The sequence below is a fragment of the Falco cherrug genome, chromosome 1, assembly GCF_023634085.1.
Source record: "Falco cherrug isolate bFalChe1 chromosome 1, bFalChe1.pri, whole genome shotgun sequence".
Classification (NCBI taxonomy): Eukaryota; Metazoa; Chordata; class Aves; order Falconiformes; family Falconidae; genus Falco; species Falco cherrug.
In genome coordinates this window covers 58,174,938-58,202,119 of record NC_073697.1, presented here as the reverse complement: position 1 = coordinate 58,202,119, position 27,182 = coordinate 58,174,938, and the positions used below count along the sequence as shown (strand labels likewise).

The following is a 27,182-nucleotide window of genomic DNA, read 5'->3' as shown; positions in this document are numbered from 1 at the left end:
CTTTTTGATTTTTCCTTTTCTCTCTCTTCTCAGCATGTTTTGGTTTATTTTCCTCCCTTCAGTGCAATTTTTCTCTTAGTGCTGAAAAATTAAATTTGTCTATTGTACTTGGATGCCAGCAATAGTTTGTGTAGCAAGCAAAATGGCATATGCTAGAATGTTTGTCTTCTATGTCAGAAGGAAAGAGTGTGAGGATGCTTAAATGATTTTCCACAGTTTAGCAGCTATTCAGTCTTGGAGATGGCTCCTTGTTCTTGGAGCGTTTTAAGAGTACTAAGCTAAAAGTTCATTAGGGTATTGTCACACTGCAGTTCCTATGCTGAACCAACTTTTAACTGGCCAATTTTACAGAAGGGTCCACTTTGCCAGGGATATCAAAAGCACACGCCACATTCACAGTGAACAAGAAGATAAAATATTTTGGAACAGTTTATGGTCTGCACACAATCCAAGGCTAGAACTAGATCACACATGCTTTCTACAAGCAGCATGATACACAAACTTCCATGAAATATCTCAGGAAATCGAAAGCAGACATTTCCCCTAAGTGCAGTGATGGTGTTCACATGCAAATCAAATGTACAGCTACTGAAAAGTTTGGGCTTCACTGTCAACTGTTTTCTTGGGGTGGCGGGTAGGTGGGTCTGTTTGGTTTTATACTATGCCTGTGGTTAGTACCTCTCTTTTGAACTAGCTGCTTTGGGCATGTTTACCCGGGCACAAAGAGATTCTGCAAGCAGGATACATAGCATGTAAACTTACAAAGGAACTGTTAAATGTTAAATGGTTGCTACACACAAAAGACATTCTGGATTTAAGAAGCTATTAGGCTAAATACCACCCTGGTAAGAGAGTCTTTACTAGCCAGGCAGCCACCAGGCAGAAGGAGAAAGGTTAGACTAACTAGCCTCCCTGGCTTTTTTCCTTTAAGATTTTATACCTTTCCAAATGGGTTTTGCCCTCTTGAATTCTTGAACTACTAAGAACCCCTGTCTCAACAGGGGCTTTAATTTTACACTTTTTACCTCTTTACAGACTTCTTGCTTAGCTCTTTCTTAGCAGTCTGAGTCAAGGGTAAACAGCTGGGCCATGTCAGAGCTGGATGCTTGGTGTACCAGCAGGTAAGCCTTGGTGAGTCTTCAACAGGGGCTACAGGCAGAGAGGGTTACACAACCACAAAGAAGTCGACCTCCTTTGTGAAGAAAATGTAATTGTCACAGGTGTCCTGTGATAGCCAGCAAAACTCGAATGATGACATGTCTTAGCTACTTTCCCTACATCTGACATCTGCTGTCAAGATAACAGCAACAAACTGCACCAAGGTTATAGTCAGGCCTGGGTTATCTGAGGCAAGCCATTACGTGATGCATGTGACAGGGGACCTTTCACGTCAGACTCTCAGAGGTTGCTTTTGTGGTCAGTGTTACCTCCTCGGGTTACAAGCTACTTAAATTTGCTCTAAATGTAATTTTGTTCAAGCTTCCTATTTGCTGTAATAAACGTACTGTTATATAAAAATTGTCTTTTTTCCCTAAATTTATTTCCATACTTTGCAAGAGGCAATACTCTGATTAGCTAATTGTGTGGATCTAAGTTCATGAGTTACTGTGATAGTTATGAAAAAAAGGCTGTTTGTGAATCTAAACTGTATTAGCACTAAATTTGTGCATACCAAAGGAAAAACGAGCACAGCTAATGGGCAAAGCATTCTTTAGAAGGTCTTTCAAAGCATTTTTCTGTATTTCAGAGGATTTATGGCCAAATAATTTTTTAAGCCTGTCAGGTGTCAGGCTCCACATATACTCCTTGATTGAAGAAATAACAGGCAAGCTTGTTATTTTTTTGTTGCAATGTAATTTCTCCCACTTTGCTCAACCAACAACCTAGTCAAGCGTGCAGCGGGGCTACAAGCCTTTATAATGAGGTAGTAAAGATGTTTCAATATTTTTTAAATATAACTTCAAAAATTTTAAATAATGTAAGATTTAAGTTAACTGAGTATCCCAAAAGCACCAGCTACAAAAGGATAGGAAAGACTCACAACACATTCTGTACCGTGTTAATTTGCTAGAATTGGAGCCAACTGGCTTTCATTGTGCTGTGACTTACAGGGATGTTGGAATTTTCCTGGTAGCTGGGTATGTGTTCTAGGGGTGGAATTGGACAGATGCTGGATTTTTTAAGCATTGGATGGCTTATAGGACCTAGTTAAACTTAAGCTTCTTAAGATTTGACAGAGAAATAAGAAAAAGTGCCTTATGGCTCACAGGAGTTCTATAAGAAAGCAGGTGTTGGGGTGTTAGTAGTTGTGCTGCATGATGCAGAAAGGAACGTTTAAATGCACGCTGGTTGTTTGACTTTATTACTTTATGCAAAAGGTGCTCTGACCACCAGACCTTCGTGATTTTTCTGCTTGGGTATGATTAACAAAAAATGCTCTAAGAACTGTAAGTTACTACAGCTGTTCCATAGTAATTATGTACAATTTAATGAGCTAACCTATGTTGACCACTACTGTCATGCATTCCATAAAGTTGGTTAAAGAATTTGGTTTTAATTGAAGCACAAGTTAAATACATTGAATTTAGGGGTGAATTACTAAATAATATGGAAAGATTTGTGGTAATTGGTTGCTTTTGTAATCATTATTTCAGTCTGGAATAAGAGGGGAAGAGATCTCCAGGAGGAAAAATAGTTGACCTTACAAAGGATCAAGCGTTGTTTTATATAGTGCTAAAACTTTTCTTAGTATTTTCTTGTACTGATAATAGGATATACATTCCCTTTTGGCAGGAATATGTTACAAAAAGGCTAAAAAAATTCCAATGAATATATATAGCTTCCTATTAATTTATGTCTGGAAAGTAGAGCTTACTTTTGTCACCCAGAGATAAGCGAGTTTAACTGTGCTTAGGCATATCACAGCTTGGTTAAGTCCATGTACTTGCTAAAATCAAGAAACGAAATACATTCTTCAGCCGTAATGCATTCAAAGGGAGTAGGTGTATGTAAGCCTCAATCCACTTCACGAAATTATGAATAAAAAAAGGGTCAGAGTAAAAGAGGAAAGCTGTAATGACATTAACCTCAAACATCTGCAATAGGTTGTCCTGGGGACTTTTATATTAGCTATTTGAAATAATTTTACAAATACTGTATTCAATCCAAATTAAAAAAAAAAAAAAAAGTAAAAAAGTTGTGTTTTAGAGGAAAAAGCAATTGTATGTTGAAAACAAAGCACATTCCTGTTTTAATCCTAACTTAGTAATTGGACTTTAGGCAAGCCAGCTGGTATATAATTCTCTTTTAAAACTAGGAGTGAAAGGGAGATGAATGCTTACTATCCAAGTTTTTCTAAATCCCTATCAAAAATAAGATTTGGAGCTTACTTTATTACGTTTTGAGAGAATGAGAGAACACGGCACGCTGTGCAATGACAGGGAATGGGGAGGGTGGGCTGCTCTGGGGCAGGAGTTACGACGAGAAATGCTGGACCAGGCCAGGTGGTAGGTATGAAGGCATCACGCTGGTACCTCTGACAGCAGCGCTGATTTGGGAGCAGCAGCTTCTTCCTCGTGACAATTTCTGCCAGTGAAAGAGCTGCTTTTGTAATTTTTTTGAAAGAGCTTTTGTAATCTTTTTGAAAGAGCTGCTGTAATTTGTCCCACTCACCCGACTCATTTTTGGCATCACACACCGGAGCTTTATTTGAAAGCACCAAAAAAAAGTGAATCCCACTTCTGACATCAGCATTGCAGGAGTTCCACATCTCAGAAATACTAAGCCACTAGTACTTACAGACTTAGCTTTTGTAAGGTGTACTATTTTCCCAAGTGTGTACTTCATTTGAGGAATTGCCTCTAAAATAGGTGGATTTGTAAAGTCCTATAGTGCCGTAAGTATACCTGTGACATATTACGAAGAATCATTACCGCTTTCACAGCAGGATGTTATGCTTTACAGATCTATTAATGTTTTTTTTGCAAGAGTGAACGTGGGAACAAAGGGATACACTCCATACCATGCACATGCATTGGTATGGATTTGGAGGGTTATTTTTTCTTTTTTTTTTTTCTGTTAAGTCTCTCAAGAAAATTAGGTTCTCAAGAAATAAATGAGACTTCACAAAGCCAGTTTAAAATCTAGAAGGCTTAAGAGGCATTCTGGGGACATGCTGGGGGGCATCTGGTCCACATATTAACAGATAATCTGACAAAGAAAAACATGACTTAAGTTTCTTGATGACAAAACGATAGAGCTAGGAAAATATCTCAATACTGAGTCTGAGTGATAAGCTTCATTGTCATGGGGAAAAATACTAACTGCATCACACAGTTTGTTTTAAATTACTCTTGACATTCTCAGTACAGAGATCTGGGAGTCAGTTTGCATAGTTGCAACACATAAGATCAGTGGTCTATGACATCCAAAAGACAAGTAGGACATTAACAATTCCTAGGAAAAAACTGAGGAAAAAATACATTTATACTACAGAGCAATTCTGTGGCATGCCCTCATCTTGCGTATTGTGGTGCTTCCAATGCACCTCAGAAAGTCTAAAACGGAGCAGAGACAGAAAAAGGAGGGGAAAAAATTAAAAAACAGTGATAAGAGATACAAAATGGTTTCTTCAGAAGAGATTAAGTAACTCACTTTCCAGGTTGAAAACAATTCAAGATGAGTAATATGACATCTCTAACAGCGTGAAATATGAATAAGGAAGGAGTAATTGCTGTTGGGTTTTTCTGATATTACAACTAGCTGGCACTCAGTGAAACCAGTTTTAAAGGAAACAGCCAAGAAGCACTTTACACACTGTGATTCCATCATGGCTATTCTTGCCACAGGATATGATGGAAGCAAGATGGCTCCAAAAGGCACGATCTGCACAGAGGCTTGGTGGCTGTGAAACATCTGGATTTGTGTGATCCATACGCAACCTTTGTGTCAGGAAGCTTCTTGGCTGTGGTCAGAGAAGGACAGGTCTGGGCGATCTCCTCCCAGAAGGATCACTAGCCAGTGTAGGGACAGGGTGACAATTATGGTGAATCTTGTATTCTTAAAGCTGTTGAAAAAAACAAAAGCCCTGCCAAATGAACTAAAACCCAGGTAACTAATAGCCATGAGTGGAGACTGAAACATCTTTGTGTGCAGAGAGCACAAGGCTCAAGCTTGTGCTTGTCAAGAAAACACACATCTAAATCATTTTAATTACAATACAGTATTTTTTTCTGCTGATGAATGGTAAAAAAAATGCTAGCGTGGGAATGGATGTTTTTCCCGTTATCTTTGACATCCAGATTGTTCAAAAGCAGTGGCACTTCCAAAGCAGATGCTAGAATCTTGCATAAACCCTGCACTGAACTGAACTTCGAAGTGTTACTTCTTGTGTATGCGCGCGTTGAGCGTTCAGCAGCAATGCTGTGTCAGCCAGGCACATCAGCAAGCTCAGGTATTTCAGAGCAAGGAACAGCTTTAATGCTCCAAAACACACAAAGGGAGATGTGTTTTCACCCTACCAGTCATGCACACCAGCTGTAGGCTGAGGTCTGCCCTGACTGAACCAGATGTTACTGCCTGCTGTATCGCCGCATGCACAATACTTCAAAATACAAACTTCAAAATTCAAACCTTACCCAGCAGCAGGTGCTTGCCATTTACTCGCTCCTGATTCGCTCCACTGATCCAGTAGATCACAGCGATCTTGGGAGCCGCCCCCTAGGCAGGCACAGAGCCCGGAGAACCAGACGGGGCTTTCACACCAAGCTGCCGAGAAGCTGGCAGCGCTGGTGGGCGGCTGCTGGGCAGAGCTGCCACGCCGGCACGGCCGCCCCCCGGCTGCTCCCACACAGCGAGCACGTGCCGAAGGGGCTCCTCGTTCAGGCGTCACACCGCAGCGTGGCTTGTGTCTACAAGGCAGCCTTCGAAGTCAGCTGGCAGCTGCACGCTATCTAGCATGCAGAGGGTGAGAGAGGAAAAACAAACGCAGTCCTTCGTGAAATCTTCAGGGGAACCTGAAAACCACAGCTCTTCAACGCAAGCTCGTAGCCATATACACTAACTGCATGACACTGTACCAGCAGGAACATCTCCTACTTAGAATGGCTTATTTAGGAGATGATTTAGACGTGGTTCATAATCCACTGTTGATGTTTAAGCATCAGCTACTGCAAACAAATTCACCCTTTCGTGTACCAGTTACGCTGTTTTAAAATACTAGTTATCCTAAGACAGTTAAGATTAACAATTATATTTAAACCACAGAATTAAGCCAAACAAAATTATTTTGGCATTAGCTTTATAGAGAGAGTAGACAGGAATGTACAGCATTCTGAATAAGGAATGAATTGAAAATTTTTGGGTTTAGAAGCTCTTCACGCCAAGATTGCATATCCTGAAAACAGAGTCCTACATCATCACTGAGGAACCGGCAAACCACCACCACAAAGGTTACATATGCTATGGATTTTTAATCCTGAATAAAGTACTTTGAGTTCTGGCAAAAGAAATCTATCAAACTCTCCATTTCTCTTTAATCTTAAGATTTTTGTCTTGTTTCAATAATAAGTGAAAATTATATTTGATTGACTATCCTTTATATCAGATAACTGTCCAATGTCTTTCTCATACATCCTTTGTTTACTGTGGTACTGCATTATGAAAGTAGCTCACACAAGACTTGCTTTTTAGTTTTGCAAAGCCATGCTTCTGCTAAACAGAAGACACACTGACCGCACGTTGAAACTACGTAGTACCATTCTGCCATGTATATTAAAGTCTCAGGAAATTTTGTATTGCTCAATCAAAAAAAATAACTAAGTAAAAATGAGTAAACAAGCAGTATTAAAACAGTAACATATAAGTAGCACAGTAACAGGTATTCGTTAACATTAAAGAGAACAAACAGAAACAAACGCTTTAAATCATGGTTGTTAACGTCAGATTCCTTAAGTATTATACTGTTTTCATGTATCTGGAGTAAATACATACAAATGGTGTCTCCAAGGGATTATCGCCTGCTCTCCAGCAGCTCTCTCAATAGCTGTTAGAGTCAAGATTTCGTTTATTTTTCATCACATTTTATTACCTGAACAGTTAAGGATTTCTGGTTTTGCTATATTGCTTGATTTTGGCTAAATAAAAATACTAGTTGTTTTATTTTCCTCATCAATTGGAAACAATAATTCCCTTCGTGGTCTTATGAACTGGAAATCTGTGCCCTGGCCAAGGTCATTCATATATAAGACTCCCTGGTGTTCCTTGGTTCACGTTCTCATGCAGGTGCTCAAAGAAGCCTCAAAACTTTTGTCTGGTGCTGGTGGTTTATGTCCAGTTCCTACATCAGCAAAGAAAATACCTTAAGTATTGAGTATGAGTATCAATATGAAGTACTGAGAATACGAGTAAACTGTGTCCAATATGAGCATATCTGTGTCCAAACCTGCATTGGCTTAGCTGAACTGGGGCAAACCCATACGAACAGAGCCGAGGCAAGAGCCCGAAATAGCAACGAGATGCAAATTGTCCCATTTATTGCCTTGAGATTAAAATCCAAGCGTCATTTGTTGGTTTTTACAAAGAATTTAATAAGTGACCAAACAGAAAAAATTAAGAAAGAAAAAAATATTTATAGTGCTATTGTCTCCCTGAAGAGGCTACAGCGATACCTTACTCTGGCTGCAGGTCAGAAAGCCTGGCTGCACAGGGCCTTGCTGCGTGCCTGGCGGGGGGGAGCCCGCTGCGTGTGCGCCCTGCAGCGCCCACAGGCTGAACGAGGCCCTCACCAAGGGCCGCGGAACGAGGAGTCCAGCACGGGGAAAACAAACAAGTCTTCCAGCGTCCAGCAAACAGTGGGCAAGTCAGGGTTTCTTCTTGAATCGCCAGGAGGCAAGAGATTCGTGGACGCGTTGGAATATTACATTCGATTTCCCCAGGCTTGTGCGTATCAGCTTAATTTTCATTAAGCTAATCAAATTACTTTTCATTTACACATTTCTTTTTCATGTAGATGTGTTCCAAACAACTTTAGTAGGAACAAACCCCTGGAAAGGTCTGATTGTGTATTTACTTGGGACTATGAACATGCCTGCTAGTTTGGGGAAAGACAAAAATATTCAGGGCCGGGATTTTTGGTAGAGCTTTACCAGCTTTTAGAGCTGAGGCACATTTTCACAAGCCCCTTCTCTGTGTTCACGCACGTTAGTAGCAACTGACTCGAGGGTAATGCTACTGGCTCCTTTCAACTGGCCATGCAACCGCTTATTTTTACGAAATTGTGAAAGCAGTTAAAAGTTTTGTTTTTTTTTCCATAAATGGTCATAGTGACTCATTCAGACTCATTTCCTAGTGTTAAAGGTGTAAGAGTTAATTTTTTTTAATGTAGTTAAAATTTAGTTTGAGGAATAAAATAAAATTTACTTAGCTTTACAATAAATACTGAGTTAATTCATGTCCATATTACATCATAATTAATGAACATATTGATATTATGAATAATATCATAATTAATGAACATATAGGTATGACGGCCTATAGGACAACTTCAGGGTTTTTTTAATGCCGATGTCTTTGTGGGTAGGTCAGATTGTAAACATACATGACTGGAAATACAAATGGTAATGCAAAGTGAAATTCATACTGTGCTTTTTGAAGAGCAGAGAGGGACCAGGAAAACAGTTGGCTTGGTTAATGATTTAAGAAAATATGGTGTGTCTTAGCTGGAAATACATGTAAACATAAAACAACGAGGGTCTGTCACATTTTCTTCGTGCATTCACGGTTCTTAGTTCTTTATATCTAGACACATTGTTTTCAGGAACAATAACCCTGCCGACAGCTCTAAGGCACCTGGATTGAGTTAGAAATGCCCCAAAGTCATGTAAGTGCAGTATGAGCAAGCTGCTCATGGGTAACGAGGCTGCTGCTATGAAATCAAGAGACTGGAAAAAAATCTACTCTGACACAAGGTGCTGCTAATGGGAGATGTGCAGGAAAAGGGAAGGAAAAGGACTGAATTCCCACAGCTATTTACTAAATCAGGGGTTCAGCCCACACATTGCCACTGCAAACTGAACGTGACCCAACTTTGAGAAAATACCAGTTTCCAATACCCTATTAAATTAACAGCTATGACTGTGAACTCTCCTGTATTTAACACCTAAGGATACGATGGAAAGCCAAAGAACTTTAAATTGTTTGATGGTAAACCCACCTTGTTCTCAAGTAAAAAAAATGTCCTCTGAGAGATATTAACCAGAAGCAACAGAATGAAAAATTATACTCAATTTAGGAATCTTATGTAAACATAATATTACCTTAAACAGAGACATTAAACCTTTAAAACGACATTAAAGATATATTATATACACCTTTTATTTTCTCCTCTAAGAAACAACAAAAAAATACACTTTCTATTAAACGCTGTGTTTACCCACCTAAAATACTAATTTGAGGCAAGCTGTTTTGAAGAAAGTCTCATTTTCAGATCACTGGCTTCTGATAAAATGATTATTGCATTTCATATGATGAACGACTAATTACCCGTTCCCAGCATACAAAACGAGCACACTCCGAGCACTGTATTTTGCAAGCGCTAGGTCTGAAACAGGCGCTACCTTTCCAGCGTTTAAGTGGCACAGGGTTCAGTACTCTGCCCTCTGTGTCTGTTCTGTACTAGCTGGTCCCCAAACAGTGTCCTGTCAGGAAGGCAAACACACAAACAGATGCACATAATAATCCAAAATACATACAGCAGTACGTACACCACGCTCAGGACTGGCAGCAGTGCCTCAAGCGTGCAGCACAGCAAATGCCCAGAGACTGAGAACCAGGTAACGGCCAGAAACAGGAGCACAAGGCCCTCAGCCCAACCCAGCGTTCCAGTGTATTATTAAATACTTGATTACACCTAAGTAGAGTTCACTGGCACCACAGGAACTTTTGCAGCGAATGCTGAGAAACAGAGAGAGTCTCACTTTTCAGTAGCGTATCCACACTGCAGAGGTATTTACATTAACTTAGATCTTCAACTCCTAAGATGATCATTGCCTTACACAAATAAACAACCTATAGTATAAACATTCATTAAGATCCCCAAGAAAAACAAAACTTACTATAGCCTTACATACTTTTACTTGAGAAAATCCAGTATTATCCCAATTCCTCCCAAATAAAACCAAACCAAATATTTTTATTGGCAAGCTTATTGTTCAATACTTTGTGTCTCCCAGGTGTCTAGGCGTTGCTATTTCCTCAATGCCATAAGCCTCTTCCTGCATTTTCTCACTTGGAGACTTACCATTTATCCAAAATTTTCATTCATTCAGAAGAATTTTTATAGATGGAAAACCACCGCCACAGGAATCTGTTCCAGTTCTGTCATCTAAATCTTCTGCCTCTTGTTACTTGTGTAACTCACAACTATGAAACTTTGTATTTTCATGACGAATCTAAACAGCTTTGGAATGGCACACTAAAAAGCACTGCAATATAACTCCAGCAGACCTCAGGTATTTTCAGAGCTCTCTCATGACACCCACGAGAAGCGTTCTCTGTAATTTAAATTTTTGATAAAACGTCATTATCTGATTAACACACTCCTTTTTCAAGATCAGTTTTTCTGAAAGCAATCTTACTGTTTTGATTATTGTAAGGAGTATTTGGCTCTTTAAGCATCCTCATCTTTCCCCCATGTTTTTTTCCTCCTCATTTCAGCTGATTGCTCTGTACCCCTCCAAAATAATCTTCTCATTCATGCTGCTCTGCTGCTAGTCCACTAAACCAATAAGGTCTTCAAGAATTTTCTACTTGGCAAGTTAGTAATTTTTCACCTCCAACAATTATGTCAGGAATGCTTTTATGCTATCAACTTCATCGTGGTTTTTGCTCCCTTATAGCCAAAAGCCCAAAATAAACACAGTGCTGTGAAATGAAATGACACAGGTGAGAATATGAGAATCCCTAATGGAAGGCAACATTTTGAACGAGACAGAGAAGGCGATGCAAACAGTAGGAAATACTCTTCAGCAGTTTTGCCAGTGTAGGTCTTTTCTTACAGCTAATAATAATGCAACATTTCACTTATCTGGATCTTTTCTTCATAAACAGGAGGCTTTTGTCATGACATGCACAACCTGAGAACTAAGGCAAAATACACAAAACCTATTATTAACAGTCAAGGCATCATTCAAGCTTTTACCCAAGTTTGTCAGCTTTAACCTTCTGCACTTAAATGTAGCTATTTTAAATATCTGCAGTTTCACTGAATCATTTTCTTCCAAAATGACTGAAGAGACCCAGCGTGGGCAAGTCAGAATATTGGTCTAAACTGGTACCATGAAACAGTTTTGAAAAACAGTTACATATGCTTACTTACGTGTCTGGCTAGGTTCTTCAGTTCTTTTCCCCTGAATAGTTCAGTATTATTCCAGACACTACTAATGAAGCATGACAAAAATATGAGTTTTCCAGCATATCACTTTCAGACAAAACCAAGTGAGAGGTGAGTTCTACAGGTAACTTTTAATGCAAGTCTTGAATATTTGAGAAGATTCCGATGTTTTTTCCTTCCCAGTACATGTGATTGCATTTACTTACATACACTTTTACCTTTTGCTATACATTTATATTAGTTATTGTCTGTTACCCTTTTCATTCTTAAACAATAGCACAAATGGTTTACAGTCATGACACCTCACAATAGCCTTGCCTGCTATTTATGCAAAAATCAAGAAAAATTAAGCCTAAATGGTTTTGGGTTTGTTTTTTTTTAATCTTCTGGCAACTCAGGATTCTCTCCTCATTCATTAATAGCTGTGCCTGGCAGAACACACCGAAGGTGCCAATACTTGTGACTAATCTAGATGAAGTTCAAGTTAGCTGACAGGAGATAATTGTCTTCGGTTCTTCATTCAGCTCTTATTCATCCCAGGTATCTCCATATTTATTTACTTTAACTAAAGAAAAGAAGAAAAAGTAGTCACATACGACTTCACTTAACTGCAAAAGTTTATCTTATACAGTGCCAGAAAGTATGATGAAATGTACTATCATTGCATTTGTGGAGTGGAGGGAGCGTCAGTCACAGCACAACAGACAATCTAATTAAAGCTACTTTTAAATAAATGGGGAGAAGAGTTTGTTAATCATTATTCTTTAATGAACTAATATTCAGTCAAGAGGCCTACTGTGCTAATTCCTGCTCTACAGAATTTGTAATTACTTGTGGATGAAACAGACAATTGGAGGAAACAGGCAAGGAATGTTATGATAAATAATGTGGCTACATAATCTGGTTACGTGCACAATTGGATGGATTCAGGATAGTTAAAAACACGTTCAAAGACAAACAAACAGAAATCAGTAATCCCTGCTAGGAAACTACTCGGCCTTTATTATTTGGCAACTTCCTTTAGTACAGGACTGACTCAGAGAGTAAAAAAACCAGGGTACTGATCATAACAGATTTAATCAGAAGTACGTCATGCGTAACTGAACAATGACCAGAAAGTGAAAAGATGCTCTGTTGAAAGTGAGCTGAAAAGTAGCCTGTAAGTGATGCCACCACTGACAGGGTAAAGGATGGATCTACATGATCCAGTAGCAATGCTGACACTAGTCAGACACCCCTTCCTAAATCTACTTGTAAATCAATTACTAAGCCCACTGTTTATTAATACCTATGTGCAGCAGAACGTGTAGTCCTTGTTTCAGTGAGATGTCAGCAAACTTGGCATAACGCACTGACAAATCTCTTTTAAGCTGATTGATACTGTAGTAACACAATGAGAAGCTCTCTCAAAATACAGTTTGATCTCCATTTCTATTAACCATGGTAGCTGAGCAGGCTGTGCTTATTCCCTGGAAAATGGTCCAGTCCAGATCACTATGCAGATGGACATATTTGTATGGCTACAATGAACGGAGAAGGCACCAGCAGATAGAAGACGCTTAAAACTGGTTTAAACATGGTTTGTTTTGCCTTACGTCCTTGCAACAGAGGGCAGAAACCAGTCTCCTATTTACTAGTCTGGTTCCTATGATACAGAGATAAGAGGATGAACAAAGGGGTAATGACTCGGGATGTACAAACAGGCATACAAGTAACATGTCCAAAGTGACACAAAAAGCTAAATCACATCGTAGCCCACATCATCAGTTAGAATCCCTGAACTGTAGATTTAAATGTACTTCCACTTGTAAAACATTTCTGAATTTTTTTATTCCCTCCTTACTCTTTTTTTCCCTAAAAATATACTCTTTAAAGTTTATTTACAGATCTCCTGCGCTGCTCAGTGTAGTTCTATTCTCAAAGCCCAAGCGTAACCATCAAACGGAACACAGAAACATAACAGACAGAATGCAGCATTTGAACAACATTTCATAGAGATCTTTTATAGACTTCAAATAACTAAAGCTAAAATAATGAATGCATATTCTCATTTCACAGCCACAAGATTTGCTGTGGAATATAGCAAGGTTTGCAGAATGCTGTTTTAAGATTTCTCTGTATGATTTTCAACTGACACTTCTGGGTTTTCTATTTGTGGAGAAATATCTTGAAAAAGAAACATTGTGTAAAATCAAGTGTCAGCTGATAGAATTTAGAAGCAATATGAAACTGTATCTTCAATAATTTTTGATGTCTCATTTCACATAGTCATGTGGTAAGATGAAAAGGCTTTCATCCTTGAAATAACAGATTTAAATCATTACCCAATAATTGTTACAGATTTTATTTCAAGATCACGCAGATCTGTCCAAAGACATGATGTGGAGAAAGTAGTTCACAACATGAAACTGACACTCTTCAGCAACACTGTTCCAAAGCTTACTACTACTGCTTCAGAACTTTTTGCTTTAATACACTTTTCTATACTTATTACACCTCTTATGCCTAATAGCAGACCTTTAGCTATTCTTACAAATCGTGTTGCAACATAATAAACAAGACTGGACACTGCGTACAGACCTAAACAGTTCCAGCTGACTAGTCCAGCAGCATGTTAAATGGTAAAACATTCCTCTTGGTAACATCATTTTCAGAGATGGCACAATAAATTTAAGCAGTTCTAGAGCAAGAATGTAAGATTTGTTTCTGTGTCTCCTTTCCAAAAAAACTGACTGAGTCAAAAAGTTGACTAAATGACATCTTATTCTTCAGGACATTACATTCCTATTTTGCTATGTAAAGTTTTGTTTTTCACTGTGAAAACAAATGTCAATATTGCTGCCAAACACCGTTTCCTTCCTTTGAGTTTTAATGTAGAAAATGAACCTCTACAAACAATGCCTCTATAGAAATCCACTAATTCCACATGAAACAATTCATAAAAATAAATACCCTCCCCTTCAAAACCATCAGCCATGTGCTCTATTTTGAGAGAACAATGCTATCTAAAACATACATCCCCTCCCACAGCTAAAACTCTTTGGTATAGCTCTGAGGTCAGAGAATTCTTTGTTGAAAGAGGTTGCTCCCTGTAGCCAACAAACCAAAAGTTCTGAGATTTCTTCAGTCTGGCACCACGCAACATGGCTACAGAAGAGGAATTATAATTTGGTACTGTAAGATCATTAGTTTTAAAAAAGACTTAATAGGAAATCTGAAACTACAGACCACATATCACATGTAACATACCTGCAGATACTGTAAAAATAAGTTGCTTAAAGGTTAAGCAGAATTAAGCCTTGGGTTTGTAACCATTTTTAACATTATTGCCAATAATCTGAATTTACTACCTATTTCTGTATATCAGTATATTACCTTCCTTAGCTGCTTTTTCCTGTGAAAATTTGCTTGGAGTTTCTGCCTTTGGTGGTAGCATTACCTCATATGTCTCTCTGTGCTTATTCCTTAATTCCTCATACGTGATGCCTTTTTTTTTACGACTTTCTTCTGGAATTGGATCAGGATCTGAAAACAAAACAAACATCAAAATACTGGAAATGGCATCACACACCAAGACTTAGCTACAACCTGTTCTCGTATGCCAGTTAATTACAGCTCAATCCTAAATGAAAAGGAGCATGACAGCTGCAATTCTAAATGCAACTGAGAATGCATGTGGTCTTTGATTAATCCGTTCCTTTTATCCTTTCCATTTTGCCAAACTGCTTTGGAAGACTGGCAGTTAACTCCTTTTCTTCATTCTACCCAATGGAAATCCTAAAAAAGTTGGCGGATAAAATAGTTCTGGTCACTTTATGTAAAATTTATGATAATCATACGTTTGATATATTTATGATTTCTGAAGAGAAATCTAGGTGAAGCTCAAGGGTTTACATTCAGGCTTTAAATTCTGCTTTCAAAGAGTTAGGACTACATCCATCACGTGTTACCTGACAAACATTTTATCCTTTTATCTACATTAGTAATGCAGATTCTTGGTTCTGTAATTAAGGTTCTACGAACTCTTGATATTTGCGATGAGGTGTAATTACAGTTTTCTTGACATATTTACATCTGACACTTTACTGAGTTGCATGAAAGGGCTTTTTTGTGAAATAAAACCTTTTCCATCAAGGAGTTAAAAAATCCAAACTAATTCAAGGTATGAAACTCTGCATTTTTAACAGTAACTTCCTTCTTTGTCTACCAGAGACACCTGAACTCAGAGTCGTGTGTTTCCCCTGCAATAGCTGAGGACAGAATTCATACTGGGAGAAGAGCAGCTGCACAGAACAGTACTTGAAAACCACTTTAGTTCTCTGTGAGAAAATCAGCTGTTGCCAGACAGAACACAATATGCATTCAGTTCTCAGAAGATCTGAACGTTTGTCACATTATAAAAACCAGTCCAATGTCACTGAATTACAGAGGTATACAGTTACAGCACCAGCACTAGTGAAAATGAAATAACCTCAGAAAGGCTAGAACACAAACAGCAGAGACTAATTCACCTTATTTTCAATCAAAAAGAACTTCAAGTCAGGCTGAACTTTTTGCAGGTTTAGCTTCACAACAGATTAAACCTCCTAAGTTAATTTACAATCTCTACTTGCAATTAGAGCTACAAACCAGGACCCCCCCCTGAATTTAGTTTACAGTTAGAACACAAAATAATGTATTTTAGATATTTATCTTCCATGTAACAATTCTGGGAACTTCAAGGTGCTTCATTCAAAACCACTATATTGTACCATGTATTCTTGCATGGGATGAAAATACACAGTTTAGTAAGAGAAGTATCTAAGAGAAAAGCAAGAGTCATTGTACTACAAACTGCTAAATATCAAGACAGAACACACCTTGAACAGTGTAATCGGTAATTCCTGTGGGTGAAGATTCATTCAGAGAAGCACTGAATGGAATGGGTTCATAGCTTGATAGGGCTCTATCTGTTGAACTATAATCATCTGAATAGCTAGAAGAAAGTGGGAATCCAGCTCTTGGAGAAGAAGGTTCAGTAAATGACTGAGAAGGCATATCTGAAAATTCAGATTTCCGACTGGAACGGCTGGAAAATAATATAATTAAATATTAAATACATAAATATTACAGTTAAAAATGGAACTGTAAGAGTAACAATATGTGCAGTTCAAGAAAGTACTCTTGTATTTTGGATGGTTTAGCTTCCAAAATGAATTATCATCTTAAAAAAAAGTTTGGGTTTATTTTTTTTCCTTTATATTGCAAAGATCTAAATAGTCCCTTCACCAGTACCCTTCCCTTCCTCCCAGAAACTTAACTCATTCCTGACAATCTCCAGAAAAGACAAAAGAGACAAAGTATTTTGCACTTTGCAAGACAAAAATAACAATCCCTTCCCCCAGGGAATCTTCAGACAGAAAAAATGCATCAGACACAAATAGTACAGGGTGTGTCATGTCACCAGTGGTAGCATCAACTATAGTTATTTTTATAGGCCTTTTAGGAAAAAATTGCAATTCAAAACTCTTCATCACTAGAAGCTGCTGTAATTGATCAGTACCAAACAGCAGGAGAATGAAGAGCCATCTTGGGGAAATTAAAATACAAAGGTTTATTGAGTCGCTGAATTCAGCAGAAGCATTAATGAATTTTCTCTTAAGACAGAAATGTAAGATCATATGAAGAATATTCTGTAAAATGATGCCTGATATTCTAAAGCATTTGCTACATACTCAAAATGGCCCTGCAAACCACTACACAACATGCCTCTACCAAAGAATGCCACCACTTAGTGCCACTAGAATGTCTCCAGGGTATTTATTCATTTTTTACTTTAAATTTCTGCTTAGCTGTACTTCTAGTTTCATATCAAAAACACTTGCAATTAGTGTTTTATTCTCACACTAAACATACACAGCTAATCCATTTTATTGCCTTAATTATATTTTTAAAGTATATGCAAACACAGCTTTAAAGAATTATTTGATCTTTTAGCTCCCTACCTATTTTTTAACTGCAAATCAGAATTACCAACGTACATTAATTGGTAGGTGTAAATTACTCTGAAAATGTAATGATTTATGTTGCTGGCTTAAAAGGGTAGCATGTATGGACAATAATGCAATTTGAATGAATTTAAATTAATCATTCAATCAAGGAAAAAAAACCCAAAATTTATCACTTAGGAAATAAAATGGGCCATTTAATAGAATGGGCCATTGAAGGTTGAAGGGACTTACTGGTGCAGCAGAAGATGGCATTTAAACAAGGTCTCACCTAGAGTCAATACAGTTAATGATCATGACAATTTCTTATTAGAAACTGGAGGGGGATGAAGGGACAAGCCCTGCTCCCATTCAGCTGAGCTTATACAGTAAACGCATAAAGTGGTAATTCCTGAAATTTTATTTGATGCCATAAAAATGTAAACATTTCAGAATAAAGGTAAATCTTGCAGATAAAACTGTCATGAATTTATAAAATAATTAAGAATTTAATCAAATCCTTTATAAACATTTTACAATTCTTAGCACAAACACAGCAGGCCTGCTAATCACTATCCAAATACTATTCTCTCAGTTTTGAATCAAGGGTTTAAGTGAGATATTCCAAAAGTAGTTTGCAATTAAAAACCACTTGAAGTAGAAAACATTCTGGAAAAAACAGGAAATAGTTTTAGGAACCTGATGAGTTTCTCATATGTACAGCATAATGCTGTTGTTTAAATCCTTTACATCTGCAAACAGAAGTAAATTTGACCACCATGCTTCTTCCTGCACTGATATTGTTTACTGAGCTTTTTCCTTCAATAAACACTGAAATCATTTCCACCCTGTTCCTACTTCAATCAATCTAAACTATGGGAAAAACTTCCAGAATGTTACACTATTTTATTTTAGTTAACTTAGTTTACTTCTAAAGAGGCAGCTTCTGCTGTCACACTGTAAGTAAATTCCACAGGAAAACATCATCTTCATTTACAAGGAATAGCTTTTGCTAAGTAAAATGTTTCTTTTGCTACTCCTTGAAGTGGTTGGTTGTATGTAAAGAGCTCAAAATGCATGCTTCATAGTTGACCAACTGATACAGATACAGCTTCCTGAAAATGGGAGATTTGAGGTAACACGGGAAAGAGAGAAAGTGCAGTTCTGAAGGTCATTGAAAGCTGCAAACATAGCTTTGATCTGTTAGTGCATAAAATGTCCTCTTCGAGAGGAAGTTTTAAATTTAAAAGAGAATTAAATTCTTACTTATGTGAACTATGTCTCTGAGCTTGTCGTAGAACATCTCCTATTGGGGAATCCTTCAGGTTCTTAAATTTCTCGCTACATATTGGCAAGTAGGATATCTTTCCACCCATGTATCCACACATTCCAGCAACTTTTTAAAAGAAAAAAAGATGGGTTTATAAGTTGTATCACAATGTTCAACATAGTTTTAAAATAATAATTTCAAATAAATTATACAGTATCTTGAAAAAAAAACCAACAGTTTATATCTAAACCAAAACCACACACTAATCGTCCCTGCTGCTTCTGCAGACAAAGGGTACCAAAAACAAATGCAACAGCTGAATGAAGATACAGAGCAATGATTTAGACATGGCATGAGCATCAGATGATTTCAGCTAGTAGTAGATGAATCCACGGTGACAAAAAAAGGAAAATAATTGCAATCAGTTTTTGCCCAAAATCCAAAAATAACAATTAACTATCAAAGATGATAGTCAGGAGCAAACGAAGGTAGTAACTTCTGCTAATTTAATCCATCAGAAGAGTCAGACCTTGAAAAGGCTTTCACTAGGACAAAGAGAAGTCTAAAACTTAGCATTAGGCTCAGCATCTTCTGAAAAGGATTCTATGACATGGTTGCTGGAGGGCAAACAACTGAATTACCCGAACCCTCACAATCACTAGACAAATGCTTTCAATTTAGTGCATGAGCTGTTTTCATCGGCTGGACAGGACATAAGAATAAACGATCATGACAGTTCTTTCTGGGCTTAGATGATTTCCACCAACTGGCTCCTTCAAGTGTTATAAAGTGGGTCAAACGGAGTATGAAGCAGCATAAAGGATTCAACGGCAATTAATAGAAGTTTTGTTGTTGACTTCGTAGGAGGACTAGACCATTCTTTCATATGCAACGAGTATTTTCTAAATAGAAAGACTAAAGACTCAATCATCTTTAAGTCAAGAAAGAGTTAATTACCAGCAACATTTATCCCCCAAAGAGTTAATTACCAGTAAAATTAATCCCCCGAGGTCCTCACCCTATGGATTACATCACCTGGGAACCTATAAAAGGGGATTTTCCCCCTACTCTGCTGTACTGGTACTGAATTTGTGATTCCTAATGTTTGTATTTTCAAAAAGAGGTTAAAAATCCTCTTCCAAGGGAAAAAAGAACAGCCACAACTACGAGTGAAGTTTAAAAATGAGAAGTGTAAGGGTTTAGCTGTTTAGCAGGTCAAAAATTTGGAAGACCTCTCAAATACTATAAATATGCTCAAAGGGAAAAATGACAAGCTCCTAAAAGAAAAAACAGCACAAGAAGAATTCAAAAATAAAGCTAAGGAACAAATGTGATTAATCTTTAGGATGAACGACAACGAGAATGTCTCCTTTTCTTGAGGCCTTCCAGTCAAGCACAGTGGAAGCATTTCTCTGAAAGATGTTGCACCCCAAGTAATTACTGGCTAAAGTATCTGGTTTCTTGTATTACAGAACCAACAGCCAGATGATCCACATTTTTTGAGTTAGCACACTAAATTAGATATTGTTGTTCTCTGCTGCTTCTGTATTCGCTGTGACAAGACCTTAGAGAAGTTGACCAGAGATCAATAAAAGAGGCCAGGTCGCACTGCAAGCTGTCACGAAGTAGGACATATAGATCTTACTCTTCTTTGCCAAAGAGAGCCACGAGCTATTGGTCCTCCATCCACATTGAAGGGGATGCTGTCAATATGGTGTATCAGTAAGAACTAGAAGTTCCATTAAATTGTCAGAGTGCCTAGAAGACTACCGAGAAAAGTTATGAGTAAATTCCTGTAGGCAGGAGAACATCCTGGAATCTGAAAACTCCTATCTAACAAATGGAACACCTCTCAACTTGCAGACAAACGCAAGAGGGGCAAAGCATGGAAAGATGCAAGATAGAGACTAAAGAAAACCTGACTTTACTATGTTAGATATAAAAGACCTATTACTGTACTCAGGTACAGATACTGTTCAGAATAAGAATCTAACAACCACAAATGTCATACACCATTATCAAAGACAGACTACTGTAATCAACAAATGCAGAAGCAATATGCTCAGATCAGTGACACCAGAAAAGCAAGAACCGTCTTACTGTTGTTTAGCTATGAGCTAGCAGCAGTGCCTAGAATTGCATATGCTCTTTCAGAACTCATGGAGGAAAAAAACCCAAACCAAAACACAACTGCACTTCTTCCTTTAATGAGATTTCACTGCAGGCAGAATGTGCAGTTCAATTATGAGATATAATTTGGACCTGTAAACTCTGTCCCTGGCAATAGTTTTCAAGAAGATTCTGTAGAAAGTAGGTGCATCTGACCTAAGCAATATGAGGATGAAATGAAAACTGCTTAACTCAGGCCTTATACACTTATACACTATGTCCCAGAAAAATCCCCATATTTAAAATGCACATAAATCATATTATCTACTGAAAAACAATCAAAGCACATACTTTATGGAAAATTCTTCTAGTAGAAAATGAAAGTCCATATGCCTCCAGTATACATCAAAAACCAGAAGTATTTTGACTTATAACTTTAACATCAAGAATAGCTGGTCCAGTCCAGCTGCTCCTAATTTTTTCCCTTGATTTCAAAACTTAGTCCTATTAAATAGGAGGAACATGGCCCTTAACTAGGAATGTGTAGGCGCTATCAGGGAAACAGTAATTCTATTATTTATTAGAAATATTTGTGTTATACCATTGTTTGGCATTCAAAGAAAGCAAGCAGAATTTAACATAAACAAATGGCAGCCCTAGTCTCTCACATTCATTTATCTGCTTAAACAACACTTCCTTCACCACAAATAATGGGTTTTACTCTCTTCCCAATGAAGTAAACTGGAAGAGTAACTGGGTCTATCTGGGCAGATTGGCAAGATGGCAACTTCCTGTTTTACTGTCATGTATACATTGAAAAGGTTAATTTATTAATTTATTTATTATTAGACTTAATCCAAAATAATTCACATGAAATTGCTGTTTTCCTACAATTGTACGGTCATAACGTCCAGGAAAAAAAGGCACTAAAATAGCCTGAATGGGACAAGCGAGATGCATGAATAAAGACTTTCAAGTTAGGAAGGGAGGGGTGGGTGTACTCTGGCAAAGTAATTTAAAGTAAGCTTGTACAGCATCTATTTAAAATTATTTTATCTTAAATTTTTACATTACACTTGTCAAACAATTTTGTGGAAAGCCTATAAACAAAACTTATCCAAAATATGCTGCACAAATTCAAAGGTGGTGAATAAGTGAAGTGCTCTGCCTCTTGACATTGAACAAGCTCTTGCAGTATGAGATGCTGTAGTTAAGAAACATAGCTAAAAAGTTGCTGGCTGATAGGATGAACTGCAGGAAGGTGAAACATTCATTGGATATATCAGATCATTCATTCCTATCTTCAGGCACAGTTGTACAGATGTAAGCATTCCTTCTGTGACGGCCAGACTCTCCATCCGGGACAAGGCAATCCTGGGTAGACATACAAACCAGGAGACAAGAGGCTGGAGAGCAGCCCCATGGGAAGAGAACTGCGGGTTTGGGTTGATGGCAAGTTGAATATGAGTCAGCAACGTGCCCTGGCAGCCCAAAGGACCAGCTGTGTCCTGGGGTGCATCAAGCACAGCATAGCCAGCTGGTCAAGAGAGGCGACTGTCCCACTCGACACCGCACTGGTGCAGCCCCACCTCGAGTAACGTGTGCAGTTTTGGGCACCCTAATGTAGGAAGGACATCAAACTATTAAAGTGTGTCCAAGGGAAGGTGACCAAGATGGTGAGACTTAGGAGGAGCAGCTGAAGTCACTTGGTTTGTTCGGCTTGGAGAATACAAGGATGAGGGGTGACCTCATCGCAGTCTACAACTTCCTCAAGGCGGGCAGTGGAGGGGGAGGTCCTGATCTCTCGCTGGGGACCAGTGATAGGATGCAAGGAAACAGAATGAAGCTGCATCAAGGGAAGTTCAGGTTGGATGTGAGGAAAAGTGTCTTCGCTGAGAGGGTGGCTGGTTACTGGAACAGGCCCCCCCAGGGAAGCAGTCATGGCACCAAGCCTGTCAAGAGTTAAAGGAGCATCTGGACAACACTTTCAGTCACATGGTTTAGTTTTAGTTATTCCTACAAGGAGCAGGGAGTTAGACTCAACAATCTTTATGGGTCCCCTTCCACCTTGAGATATTCTATGAACCTACAGAATGGAGTCACAGTGAACCAGCCAGCTAGTTTCAGAGGAATTACACCTGTGTAACACAGGCCTGAACCTAAAGCATCAATACAGGCTGAATTTATACGTAGCTTTTACTTACATGCAACTTTCACAAAAGAGCCAAATCTTGAGCTATCTTTTAGAACACCTGAAAATGAGGATCAAAGTAATAAGTTATTAAGAATTAAGCTGAAAACCATCAAATGTAGTTATGTTTGTAGGTTAGTTTGCAGTTACATTTGTAGGTAGCAGGTTACTCTTTTACAATTAATATTGAAGAAAATTCAAGAAAACCTACCATCTTAATTCCCCTAAATTATAAACACCTAAGAATTACCTCTTTAATCATAATACTCACACTATTACTACACACTAAGGAATACACTGTTTCATAATCACCAAGATACTGCATTTGTCAAATAACATAAAACAAACATGAATTTGATTTTAATTTAAAGTTTTGCTCCTTCAGTTTTAGGAACTGCAAGTCATATAGCTGAAGAGTTTGAACTTCAAGTTTGAATTACAAGTAGATTAGGCATTATATTATTAAAGTAACTTTACTCACAGCAGAAATATATTTCATCTGAGCAAATCCAAATTAACCCAAAGTATGTTTACACTTTACCTTTCCTAATTAAGAAACTAGTAGCAAGCATGCTCACTGCAGCCAAAGGAAAAGCTGTAAAGAAGAAGAAAAGTTGCTTAAAATACAATTCTCAATATTTTCAACCACATTTATCAAAATACGCAGTAAAGTAAGAGTTGCTAGGCCTTACCAAGCTCATTTGCATAAACCCATAGGCATATATATAATTAAAAAACTATAAATAAATTAGGAAACATTCTCAATTTCAGTTTTTAAGACCTATTACAAATTATGTGGTAGTGGTTTATGAGTCATCCTGTCTTAATTAGACCTCATGCTTCCTAAAACACAAGAGCCAATGCTGGATGGGATAAAGCTCTAAGGACAAGACTCCAGGCCTAGCTACAACTGCTAGAGCACCAAGATGCAGAACCTCAAACCACAGAAACACAGTTCTTCAGGACAGAAGGCAGTTACATAAAGGCCAGTGCCTCCAAAACTTTTGTGTAACCGAAGTCTTGATTTTGTTTTAACATAGATCTTTGGAAAAAGTCTCACTGTTACAGAGATATAAATCAAATTGATTAAAATCAGGTAACATTTTATTCACCAGCAAATTAAAGAACAGGGCAGCTTTTTCTGTAGCTTATGAATCATACTATACAACTCAGGGGTAGGGTCAGGAATGCAGAGAAGACAATAAACATGAAAGAGCATTACCTCCTATCACAATCAGTTTAACAATTTGCATCCATTTTTACTGTATTGAAAGACTTTAGGTGGCAAAAAACATTTTAAGATGGCAATAAACAAAAGGAATGCTTATTTCAAACAACTAACCCACAGCAGAACACCCCAAGAACAAAAACCAACTCCCTCCTCTCTTGTCTTCCAGGAGAGAGATTATCAACAAATCATAACCAATCGCCATCTTACTACTAATGAATGTGACTCTTTTCACTTTTAAAAATATAAGGAAAATGTCTAGATTTTACCAAACAAGCTGAAGGCTTCCAGGTATTTAGAAGTGGGAGAATGCCAAAGCAATGGGGAAAGATAAAGCAGAACTTTGAGTTGTTAATTCAAAATCACAATGCCTTAGAAGTTGCCCCTGAAACTACTGACTTCCAGGAGAAATCAGAGCCCCAGTGTCCTAAATTTAGCAAATCTGCTGCTAAATTCTTCTTCTGTCCTGGTTTCTGCTAAGCCACCTATCAGCATCAGGAGTAATCTACCAGCGTGTGATAAAATAGTGGGTAACAATCGTATCAGAAGGCTTGTTCGAGCCTCTTGACCAGACACATAAAAAACAGGTATGTCTTGAACCTTTGGATTACAGAAACAACACTAAGAAGTAATGCAATCCATTCTCAGTGTTCTGTGGAAAAAAACCCCAAACCAACCCAGCCTGACATAACATCGATATTTCAAATAAATTAAGATGAGACACAAAGTATTCTGTGAAAACAGTGCAAGTTTATTATTCCTGTATACTAGCTGTATTACAGAAATCATTACCAACTGCAGAATCATGCTTGGGAATCTTGGCTTTTATTGAAAGGGGAAAACCACCCAAATGTCTGGCCATGCACAGACACAGAAATTTTCTGCAAAAATTGAGCTGAGTGACTACTTAATACATTGTTCTCTTCACAGGTCTCCACAAAAATGGAAAGCAGTGTTTCCAAGTTAAACTATTTTATTCTTGCATTCTAAAGATAACAACAACAAAATAAATGCAGAAGTAACAAAACGTATTCAGAAACATAAATAAATGAGAGACTCCATTAATTATACCTATTTTCAGACTACTGATAAACATATTGATTTAAAATATGAAGGGATCTTGTTATAAAGCATACACCTTACAAATTATGTTGCATCTTTTCCAAATTCCTGTCCTGCAAACTCGTAATAAATGTAAAACCTACCTGGAACAATGTTTACTGGGATGCAATTTTAGACGACATACAGCTTGTTAATGAACCGTTGTGGCATACTGCCATGGGCCTTCCTTCCTTAATGCCTCAGATAACAACAAAAACAACAGGTGGAAGAAAAGCAAATCAAATTTACCAGCAAACTGAACTTACCTCTATACCGGGCACTCTCTTCAGCACATTCCTTGAGGAGTCTTCTTTCCTCCTCTGTCGGCACGTAAGGCTTAGGTACTTCCCTCTTTCATTAGGGAAATAAAGTAGAAAAGAATAAGCAAAAGAAAGTTTTGGGGGGATTTTTTCAATTAAAAACTTTGTCTAGGTTTCACGCCTTGTAGCATCTGTACCTCCACACAGCTTATTTGAGGAACTGATGCCTTCTGTCTATAAACGTCACACGAATAAGTATCATTAAGAAAACCCAATGCTTTTACAAATGATGTGAAAGAACATAAAATATCTTGTGCACAATCAATTTCCAACTCAATCTATTCCTTTTTCTTCAGAAAAGCCTACTTTGATCCTTGCAGCCAGCCTTCCAAATTGGTGAAATCCAACAGCTCGTTATGTCAAGAAATCCCTTTCTAAAATATTTGTCAGGGGTTTAAATACACAACGCATGTTGTCCATTTACATGCATATATTTAGTGGAAGCTGGCCAGCTGTTTTGCCACCGCGTGAGAAGTTTCTACTAGAGTTGCGTGACCCTCTCCTGTCGCGACAGGCACGCTGCCAGCTGACCGGCCGGGAGAAGGGCAGAGACCAGGAGGCCGCCGCCGGCGGGGAGGACACGTCCTGCCGGAACGGCCCCACGCAAGGCCGCTGGCACGGCCGGAAGGGCACCGTCCCCCCGACCCACTGGCCACTCACGGCGGGAGCGGGCGAGGCACCGAAAGAAACCGCCCGCTCCTCGGCCAGCGGGGCGTGCGCGCAGGCCCACGCCTGCCACCTCGCCCTCGGCTGGCGCAACCCCTGGCCCCACCGGGCTCCCACACGGCTCTCGCGCTTTCCCACAGGCAGACGCCGCCAAACGAACGACAGTACCTCGGCCGGCTCACCGACCTCCCCGCCGCCGGGCCCTTGCCTGGCCTCCATGGCGGGGCGGGGAGGGCAGCGCGAACGACCGCTGACCCGGAAGTCGACGCGGTGCTGCTGGCCGCGCGGCCTCCGTGCGCATGCGTGGGGGCGGGGCGGGGCGGCCCCCGTGAAGCGCCGTCGGGCCGCCGGGGTGCCCTGCTCGGGCTGGGCCGGGCTCGGGCCACAGTCGCTCTCCGCTGCCTTCCCCTGCGGGGAGGTCCTGCGGGCGGTCCCCAGAGTAGGCCGTGAGGGTCGCGGTGCGGGCAGAACGCCGCTGCTGGTGCACTCGGTGGTCTGGTCGAGGGCTCTGTGTTTATTTGCGTTCAGCAGCGCTGGTTCCTCGCTGGGAAAGCCGAGTGAGGGCGGTGGAAGGACCTAGAGGTAGCAGCTGAGGCTCAGAGCATTCATTTCAATCGAGAATGTTTCCTTCCTGTATTTTATCTTATTTCCTGCCTGCTTAAACAATGTCACCTTCTAATACATTTGAGAGCGGGCACTGCTTCAGAAGTGGTGAATCCCTCTAAAGGTAATCCTTACGTGGTTGGTTTTATTTTGCAGTGTTAATATGTGCATTGGTGCTTCTTGGCTTTGTAACTGACTTGCTGGTTTTGAGAAAGTTGCAGAAAGCTTTTATTTGTCCATATCTAGTTTGAAAAATAGGTATGTTACCAATGGGTATGTGACCTGGTTGCTGGTCATGATGTATGGCCAGAACTGACTAAAGAGAAAGGGTGCCTGCTA

General features: G+C 39.0%; 2 protein-coding genes across 2 annotated transcripts in view; one reads left to right on the top strand and one right to left on the bottom strand.

The window, feature by feature from the left end:
• Positions 1-11,501: 11,501 nt before the first annotated feature.
• On the bottom strand, positions 11,502-26,561 carry OCIAD1 (OCIA domain containing 1). The gene is made up of 8 exons (XM_055715572.1): positions 26,409-26,561; positions 25,521-25,605; positions 23,467-23,520; positions 22,939-22,986; positions 18,622-18,751; positions 16,249-16,457; positions 14,765-14,914; positions 11,502-11,954 (listed from the first exon to the last, which is right to left on the bottom strand). Exons 1-8 carry the CDS (start codon positions 26,457-26,459, stop codon positions 11,917-11,919), a joined length of 765 nt encoding a protein of 254 aa, XP_055571547.1. The 5' UTR covers positions 26,460-26,561; the 3' UTR covers positions 11,502-11,916.
• Positions 26,562-26,670: 109 nt separating this feature from the next.
• Positions 26,671-27,182, top strand: part of FRYL (FRY like transcription coactivator) — a 185,837-nt gene continuing 185,325 nt past the window's right edge. The window contains exon 1 of the mRNA XM_055715557.1: positions 26,671-26,967. The gene's annotated coding sequence lies outside the window, so the exon portion shown is untranslated. The remainder of the gene's footprint in view (positions 26,968-27,182) is intronic.

Excerpts from the sequence above, each read along its gene's own strand:
- OCIAD1 (XM_055715572.1), bottom strand. The coding sequence starts at position 26,459 with ATGGAGGCCAGGCAAGGGCCCGGCGGCGGGGAGGTCGGTGAGCCGGCC. Across the intron at positions 23,521-25,520 it reads AGAGAGTGCCCGGTATAGAG|CTTTTCCTTTGGCTGCAGTG; the intron begins GTAAGTTCAGTT and ends TCTTCTTTACAG. Across the intron at positions 18,752-22,938 it reads CTCTTTTGTGAAAGTTGCAT|TTGCTGGAATGTGTGGATAC; the intron begins GTAAGTAAAAGC and ends TCTTTTAAAAAG.